The 9,731-nt window shown below is 39.7% G+C and overlaps 1 protein-coding gene across 1 annotated transcript in view; it reads right to left on the minus strand.

Moving 5' to 3' along the window:
* Positions 1-8,770, minus strand: part of Dmc1 (DNA meiotic recombinase 1) — a 39,961-nt gene extending 31,191 nt beyond the window's left edge. The window contains exons 1-4 of the mRNA XM_052161176.1: positions 8,697-8,770; positions 7,808-7,852; positions 6,343-6,489; positions 2,577-2,659 (exon numbers count right to left, since the gene is read on the minus strand). Of these exons, the coding sequence (XP_052017136.1) occupies positions 2,577-2,659; positions 6,343-6,489; positions 7,808-7,852; positions 8,697-8,747 (326 nt within the window). The 5' untranslated portion in view covers positions 8,748-8,770. The remainder of the gene's footprint in view (positions 1-2,576; positions 2,660-6,342; positions 6,490-7,807; positions 7,853-8,696) is intronic.
* Positions 8,771-9,731: the final 961 nt, after the last annotated feature.

The raw sequence follows: 9,731 nt of genomic DNA on the forward strand, positions 1-9,731 counted from the left end.
AGCAACATATTATCCATCTATCTATAGAAGAACAGGAATTCATAGTTGAAAAAAATGACACTATTTAGATCACAGGTTCTACTGTGGAAGCGAGGCAGATGAACAAAGAAATTTATAAGCCTTGTCTTTACTTCTGAGTACTAATAATAAATAAGTCAGTAAGGCATTATGTCCATTATTTTTTTGAATTGGGATTAAAAGATTTGTTTTATTTTGTGGTTCTAGGGATAAAATTAGGCTTTTGTACATGCTAAGAAAGCCTGAAATACACACCATGTAATTGTCTTGTTACTAATCAAATTCCTCAAATTGTACATAGATAATATTTCTAAAAGTTAACTGAATATTCAATATTTTTTGAGACAGGGTCCTCTATATAGTCCAGGCTGGTCTGGAACTCATTATGTAGTCAGGCTGGGCTTGAACTCACAGAGATCCACCTGCCTCTGCCTCCTGAGTACTGGGATTAAAAGTGTGAGTTATGAGTCACCATGTGAGTGCTGGGTACCAAACCTAGCCCTCTGCAAGAGCAGCAAGTGCTCTTTACCACTGAGCCATTTCTCTAACCCTCTTTAAAATTGAAATCAGCAGAGCCTTCATTAAGTTTGTGGATAACTTTCAAAATGCTTCAATTTGAATTTAAATTGCTGTCTTACTTAGACAAATATAAATCTATTCTCTTAAGGCTTTGTCTGATTTGTGATTGCATCCCCAAAGACATGCTAATAGAAACTACAAAGGCTTTTTAAGTATTCCTACCAGGTCTCAGTACAGCAACACATACTTACTGCATTTAATGAATGGATGAATGAGATCATAACTTCTTTAGTTCTTCTCATTGAGAACATTAAATGCACTAAAACATTGTATTACCAATTAAATACATGCTGTCAAAGCCTGGCAGTTGTTCTTCAACCTGCTAACAGTCTATGTAATTTCTTTCTTAGTCAGGGTTTCTACTGCTATCATAAAACACCATGACCAAAAGCAATTTGGGGAGGAAAGGGCTTATTTCATCTTATAACTCCCCCCAACTCCTTTCTGTCTGTCTTTGTGAGGTAGGGTCCCTCCGTGTAACTCTGACTGTTCTGGAATTCACTATGTAGGTCAGGCTAACCTTGAATTCACAGAGATCCTCCTGACTCTGCCTCCTCTGTACTAGTCATCCATAAGACAGTTGGAAAATTGAGCTCTCTCAGAAGATAACTGATAGCAAGGAATTAATAGTTGTAGGTAGAATAGTGATGATTGATGGTGTTAAAAATGAATGTGCATTTACCATTCATTTGGGTCTAATAAGTAGCTCAGACTTCAGCCTTTGGTCCTAAATCTGTCCCTCCTGCAAGTCCCTTATTTGCAATCTTAGTTTGCTGATCTTCAGACCTAAAACCTAGGCATCATCTTTGGTAACCTCCATTATACCCTAATTATACTACATTAGCAAACCCTGCCTGTTCTGCTATTAAAGAGTAAAACACCACTCTCTCTCTCTTAGCGGGGCGGTGGTGGCACATACCTGTAATCCCAGCTCTCTGGGAGGCAGAGGCAGAGGCAGAAGCAGGGGGATTTCTGAGTTCGAGGCCAGCCTGGTCTACAGAGTGAGTTCCAGGACAGCCAGGGCTACACAGAGAAACCCTGTCTCGGGGGGAAAAGAAAAAAAAAAATCCAAAAAGAACCAAACCAAAAAAAAAAAAAAAACCACCTTCTTTCATAAATATTACAATTACAATTATAGGCTCATGGAGGAGAAGAGATATATCTAGGAGAAAATCTATAAATTAATTACTATAAAAAAATAAAAGCAATTTGGAGAGGAAATAAACCTAAACTCAGTTGCCCCAACTGTTTGAAAGCAGAAAGGTCACTTGAGCTGCTATATTTAACATCAGCCAGAGGAATCTAATAAAACCTAGTTTAAAAATAAAGATGAAGCCGGGCGGTGGTGGCACACCTCCCAGCACTCTGGGAGGCAGAGGTAGGTGGATTTCTGAGTTCGAGGCCAGCCTGGTTTACAGAGTGAGCTCCAGGACAGCCGGGGCTACACAGAGAAACCCTGTCTTGAAAAAAACAAATCTAAAAAAACCAAAAAAAAAAAAAAAAGATGAAATGTTTGAAGGAAAACACATTAAACCAATTTGGTAATGACAATACATGTCAGAAATCATAACAGTAAATGAAAAGGGGCTGCTGAGGAATAAGACCTATAAGACCTAAGAAAATTGTTTCTTCTAAAATAATCAATTTAACAACTGATTCTTAAATAAACCCAAAGTGGGGAATGAAATGTTCTTCATTAATGAAGATGGAGAGGAAGGAAATGTAAGCAGACTTTCCAGGTCATAGACAAAGGCTAGATTAGAAATGACTTATGAGTGTGAATTCCTTGTAAGAAATGCAATCTGTTCCCTAAAGCGGCCTGGAATTTGCCTCATGTGTGCACTTTGGAACAAACACTACAATCTCCTTCAAAGGAGAAAGCTACTTCTCAACAACAATGGAAATCATGATGAGATTCAGGAAAAGAAACATATACTCCAAAGGGTGTACTTAGTGGTGATAAAAACTGAGATACACACTCAAATTCCTGACTCCCAGTAGTGATGTGGAAAACCATCTTCCTCTTTTCACTGTACTGAAATGCAGTTAGGAATCCTGGTTCCTAAAGAAAGACAAAGGAGAGGTTAAAAAACAGTATAAGATGATTGGAATGCAATCACCTCCCAGCAATGCACACATCACACCCTCATCTATCAGGTCATCATTTGTGCATGCTCTTCTTAGAAGATTGTATCAGAACATGGGCAAAAACATAGGCTTGGGGCTAGAGAGATGACTCAGTAATTAAGAGCTCTTGTTCCTTTTCCAGAGGACCTGGGTTCAGTTCCTAGAATCCACATGGTAGCTCACAACCATCTGTAACATCAAAGGCCCTCTTCTGCTCTACATGGACGCTGTACACACATAGTATGCATACATATATACAAAATATTCATACACATAAAATAAAAATCTTTTTTTAAAAAAAAAGGCCTTAGTGTCATCTCACATTCTCATTATGTCACATGATAAAGGGTACCTGACACAATTCAGCATGGATCTCATATAGATAATATTGTGTCTTTAGAGGATAGTCTTGAAGAATAAATGGAAAAGTTCACAGCACAAAACAAAACAGCACTCTATTGAATGATTCAATTGATCTCATTCAATAGCATCATTTACTGAGTTCTAGACATTTCAAGGATCCCAGAAATTGTAGTTTTCACTATTCATGTCTTTAGATGGCAGATGCATTCTTATTTGCTGAATTAACAAGTTACAGCTGATGTAGTGATGAACAGTAAAAACAGATACAAATGCAGTTAATTATTTTTCTTTGTTGGTCCATGCTCTTAAAAGTGGTTCTTAAACTTTGAAGAACTTGGAGGAGTGAAGAGTAAGCCCAGGCCCAGCTTTAGCCAAGAAAAGATAAGACTATGGATGCATAAAAGGTGTTCTTTTGTTTTCCCTTGAATAATGAAATTTATGGCTGGGAAGATGGCTTAGTAAGAACACTTGCTATGCAGGCAAGAAAACCCGAGTTGAAATTCTCAGCAGCTATGTAAAAATCTAGTATGGCTGTTTGTGCTTGTAATCCCAGCCCTGGGAAATGGTGCTCCCAGGAGCTCAACTGGCCAGCCAGCCTAGCCAAAACTAAGCCTCAGATTCTATAAGAGATCTTTTCCCAAAAACAAAATGGACAGTAATAGAGGAAGACATTGGATGCCTCTAAATACACAAGCATAGGCACACATACCACGCACACTCATGAAATGTAGGGGTTGGAGAGATAGTTCAGTCATTAAACTTTTCCTCAGCAAGCACAAAGACATAAGTTCAGTTTCCAGAACTCATGTAAAGAAAGCAGTAAGTTAGCCAGGAGGTGGTGCACACCTTTAATCCCAGCCCTGGTGGGGGTTGGGGGACATTGTAGTAGGTAGAGGCCAGAGGATCTGTGTGAGTCTGAGGCTAGACTGGTCTACAGAGTGAGTTCCAGGACAGCCAGAGCTACACAGAGAAACCCTGTTTTGAAAAACAAACAAACAAACAAACAAACAAGAAAAAAACAAACAAAGCAGGAAGTAGGAGACAGACAAGGTAGATTCTTAAAGCTCACTGGACAGCCAGCCTAGCCAACTTCATGAGTTCTAGGCCAGCGAGAGAAACCTCCCTGCACCTGCCTCAAATAAATAAGTAAATAATAAATAAAAACAGACAAGTAAATGGTGCCTAAGGAACAATATCTGAGGTTTTCACACACTTGTACAGATATGCATACACACCGGACCAGCACATACATGTAAAATGATGAGATTTCGATTCTAAAGACAGCCAGGCAGTGGTGGTACACGCCTTTAATCCCAGCACTTGGGAGGTAGAGGCAGGTGGATTTCTGAGTTTGAGGCCAGCCTGGTCTACAGAGTGAGTTCCAGGACAGTCAGGGCTACACAGACACCCTGTCTCTAAAAACAAAAAAACAAAAAGAGATTATAAAGACAAGACCTTGGGCAATGGTCAAATGACTCTGGGGAAAAGTGCTTGCTTTGACTTTGACTTGAGTTCAAACCCAGAATCCAATTAAAAGAGAGAACCAGGGCTGGGAGAGGTGGCTCAGTGGTTAAGAACACTGACTGCTCTTCCAGAGGTCCTGAGTTCAATTCCCAGCAACCACATGGTGGCTCACGACCATCTGTAATGGGATCCAGTGCCCTCTTCTGGTGTGTTTGTAGATAGCTACAGTATACTCACATATACATACATACATACACACACACATATATATGTATATAATAAAATAAATAAGTTTTAAAAGAGAGAGAGAGAGCCAACTTTAGAAAGTTGTTCTCTGAACCTATATGCCACAGGTACAAGTCTCTTCCCTCTAAATCACACACACACACACACAAATTTAAAAATATTTTAGCTAGGCCATGGTGGTGTATGTCTTTGATCCCCAGCACTTGGGAGGCAGAGGCTGGCATATATTCTAGTTCTGAGGTTAGCCTGGTCTTCAGAATGAGTTCTAGGACAGCCAGGGCTACACAGTAAAACCCTTGTCTTTTTTTGTTTGCTTTTTGGATTTGGTTTTTTTGAGACAGGGTTTCTCTGTATAGCCCTGGCTGTCCTGGAACTCATTCTGTAGACCAGGTTAGCCTGGAACTCAGGAATCTCCCTGCCTCTGCCTCCCAAAGTGCTGGATTACAGGCGTGTGCTACTACCACCCAGCTGTGAAACCCTTGTCTTAAAAACAAAAACAAACAAAAAGTGTAGTAATAATTTCTCAAAACCATGGTAGTACTATAGCACTTCCTTAGAAATTCTGGCAGTTGAGGAAGTGACTCTGGATACAATGCCTTAGTGGGTCTAGAACAAAGCAATTGGGCCAGGAATACCAGTGGTCACTTGGGTCCTCTCCAAGTTCAAGACCACAAAGCCACTTGTGTTACCTTCCTGTTTTGACTGCCACTTCTGGTCATGAGACCCATGTATACACATGGAGAAATAGAAGGCCTTGGGTCTTCTGTAGAGAAGGATACTTGGTAACTACTTTTTGTTCATTCCTATTTTCAGACTAAAAAGAGGGACCTCATGATTTCTAGAACTCTACAGAAGAGTTTAGGTCAAAGGCTATATGCTTTTCCCTGACAGCCTGATTGCTTGCAATCTGTAGAGCCACTGAAAGGTCTAGGTTATGAACCCAGTAGCCTCAATGGTCATGTTCACGGTCATATTTATTTCAGCTCCATACATACAGACCCATCTGACGCTAGTCTCTTTCTAATCCAGGGCTGTCTTCTCAATTAGCCTATACCAGGGAAAAGTAAATTCTTTACAACTGAGTGTCAGAGCAGCTATCGGCATAAATGAGAAGACCAAAATAAAGAGGGGCAGGCCGAAACAAATAGCAGAGGAACAAAAAGCCAGAGTAGTATAAAGGCAGAATTTGGTAAAATGATTACTTTTAATAGTATGGCAAGTATCTTTGAAAAACAAAACGGGTCTTCTTTTTTAGATTTTAATTACCTTAACTGTATATGTTTAAATTTATGTGTGTTAGGGGTGCATATCATGATGTCTCTTTCTACCATGTGATTCTAGGTATGGAACTTGGGCCCAGTCCATGTTCTAGTCTTCCAGAGACTAATTACTGTGTCTCTGAAATTGAAGTAATAACAGTTAACATGGGAGTAAAACACACTGTGGCCTATCTACAAGAACTTCCAAATTCCTACCGTAGTTTCTAGTGTTCATGAGAAGGATGCTGCTGCTAAACTACAACAGAAAAGAATGAACCTGGCTTACAATAAGTTTGTTGGCTGCTTCTTTAATCTTTTCCACTTTGGCTTCTGAGAGGCCTTTGACATTGCAGAGGGCTCTTCTTGTTGTCATTTGTATCCCTTTAATGGTACAGATTCCTACAGACTTCAGTTTCTTAATATCAGCCATGTTCTGAAATAAAAGAATGGGCGTAGCAGATTGATCAAATGCCAGTCTAAAAGGCTTCTCTACTATGTCATGAGCTTCGTGTCCATCTCTTTCCATCATGATGCTAATTTTACACAAGCAACCAGGTGGAACCCACCCACCACCTAGCCAAATGTTCTGGAAATATCAGAGTAGAACATACCCAGCATGTTGCCAAATGTTCTGGCTCTGCCCTGATTTTCCCAAGAATGTTAGTGAGACCATGGCAATATAGCAAGGAATTAAAAAGAAAAGTCTGTTGGTGGAAAAGCTAACAAGTTTCTCACACATTCACCCCCTCAGTTCAGCTCCTTCTTTCTACAGAACTTCATTACCAATATGTTCTCTACAGTTTTCAAAGTTTATTTTTCCGTCTGCTCCTGAAGAACACAAATAACTACATCACCAAAAGACTGGGATTTTCTCCCGCTTCTATTTTCTAAAAATCAATGGAAAGATTATTAATATGAAGATTTCAAAAAACAGCCTCAGCAAACTTTCAACCAATGATTGCTGTTCACATCACTACTTTGATAGTCTACATTTCTGCCACCATGATTTACCCTGGTCATTGGACAAATAGAATTTTCTGCAAAAGAAAGCATATCTATCTATTGTAAGACCTAGAAAGAAAGGGGCAGTTGTTTAGAGAAGCTCTAAACACCTCCAGGTGAACCAGCAATTCTCAATCACTGGGAGTTCTTAACAGTGTCTGGAGCCATTTTTGGTTGTCACCGGCAGGGAGAAATACTGGTATAAATGTAGGAGTAGAAGCCAGATATATGACTTCAGTTTGATATGACCACAGCTTATCCGTAAATTGTAACTCCATGAATGCCCAGAGTAAAACTAGCTGGTTGGGTTTTTTCTCGTATGATTTCTGAGCATACTATAAACAAACCAAACCACTAGAGTGGTATGTGGAATTTTATTGTTACTGGGCCCTGCAGTGTGTCTGGCAGATCAACCAGACTCACTCCAGCTTTGATGAAGTCACTTTTATCTTAGCCAATATATCCTTTTAACTCATTTGTGGGATTCTACATAGCCTTGTTGCCATCCAGGGAGTTTTCTGCCAGTATATTTCCCATATTTATAGTCTCTAAAGCTTTGCGTTTGACTGTCTCTTGCTTTGGTCTCTTGGCTCCATGGACTTGGTTCTCATATTCTAGGATTAAATTGTTCTGGAATACCAAGACACATAGACAGCCCATTTCACCACATAATAATTATCTAGGGTTGGTAAGGACAAGGTTAAGAAAATGGAACAGACCATTTAATATAGTACTGAAAAGTTACTCACAATTCCATGCTTCTGTAACAGGTCAATGTCTTGAAACAAAGATTCCTAAATGAAATGAAACAGAAAGAATGGATATTAGATCTTCTTATTTAAAACATATTTCACATTTTGAGAGTGACTAATACAGATTTACTAGTCATTCCATAATACTTCAATTCTACTTCTCTAAACCTTGAAGAGAGATCACTTTTTCAAACATCTTGCATATTTAGAACATGCACCAGTACTGAAAGACCTAGGTGGGCCATCACATTTGCAATGTCTTCCATAACTTAAAAAAAAAAAAAACCTCTCTAAAACAGTAGAACACTTGAACCTATTTTTAAAATAATATTTAGTATTTTATGTATGAGTATTTTGATTACATGTATGTCTGTATACCACATGCATTCAGTGTCTTCTGAGACTAAAAGAGTCATCAGATCCCTTGGAGTTGAAGTTTGTCATCATATGAGTGCTGAGAATCAAACCCTGATCCTCTGGAAGAGTAACCACCTTAACTGCTAAGCCATCTCTCCAGCCTTCATTTGACCTATTTTATTTAATGCAAATCTTAATATCCTTGTTCAGGACCAATCTGCACAGATAGGAGTAAGGTGCTATTAAACTGCTTTCATATGGAGCTGGAGATGTAACCAGAGGAAAAACATTTGCCTACCAGCTAGAAGTACTGGGTCAGATCTCTTCCATTGCAAAACAAACAACAAAAACCCTTCATGCCAGTTGCTAAGTAGCTAAACTTAGCACCCTTGCCAAAGAAATCTTTACACATTTATGTATATGTCACATTTCTACTTTTAGTTGCTAAAAAGAGTAGCTTAAAAACAAGGAACGTGATTTTTTGTGGAAAGGCTGGGTGTCAACCCTACTTTCAACATTCTAATAATACCTCCTCATCTTGGAATCCCGATTCTTCCTGCACAACTTGATCCTCCTTCATGTTGAAAGGAGAGCAGCAGTAAAATTATCAATTCTGGGAAAATAAGAAATAGTATTTAAGAAGTATTTTTCTTAATTTGCTTTTTTGTTTTTTAGAAATAGGGTTTCTCAGTGTAGTCTTGGCAGTCCCACAACTTGCTTTGTAAACCAGGCTAGCCTTGAACTCAGAGATCTGCCTGCTTCTGCCTCCTAAGCACTGGGATTAAAGGCTTGTGCCACCACCACCCTGCTCTAATTTGTTTTCTATTGCTGTGCAAACATTAGCCAAAATCAATTTGGGGAGAAGAAGGTTTATTTGGTTTATACACCCTAATCACAGTCCATCACTGAGGGAAGCCAGGGTAGGAACTCAAGGTAGGAGCCTGGAGTTAGGATCTGAAGCACAAGCTGTGGAAGAATGCTGCTTGCTGGCTTGTTCTCCATGCTTGCTTTCTTATATAACTCAGGATCACCTGCCCAGGTTCTCTCCCTTCAGATGACTCTAGTTGGTGGTGTCAAGTTGACATAAAATTAGCCAGGACACCCAACCCTGATACTATTGATGATATTTTGCTATACTTGCAGATAGGAGCCTAGCAGAAATGTCATCAGCATTTGTTAGAAGCCTAGCAGCTTCACCCAGCAATTGTTAGAAGAGACCCACAGCCAAACATTGAGTAGAGCTTGGGGAATCCTATAGAAGAGGGGAGGAAGGATTAGGAAGAGGGGTCAAGGACACCATAAGAAAACCTCAAGTCAACTAACCTAGATCCATGGGGCCTTAGGAAGACAGAAGTGCCAACCGGAGAGTATGAATGGCACAAACCTAACCCTCCGCACGGATGTAGCAGTTATGCCGCTGGGCCTTCATGTGGGAGTCCTAAAGTGGGAGCAGGGCCTGTCTCTGACTGTATTGCCTACCTTTGGATCTCTTTCCCCTGAGATGCTTTGTGTAGCCTCAGTGGAAGACGATGTGCCTAGTCTTGTTACAGCTTGATATACTGGG

Source organism: Apodemus sylvaticus, chromosome 17 (genome assembly GCF_947179515.1).
Source record: "Apodemus sylvaticus chromosome 17, mApoSyl1.1, whole genome shotgun sequence".
NCBI classification, from domain to species: Eukaryota; Metazoa; Chordata; class Mammalia; order Rodentia; family Muridae; genus Apodemus; species Apodemus sylvaticus.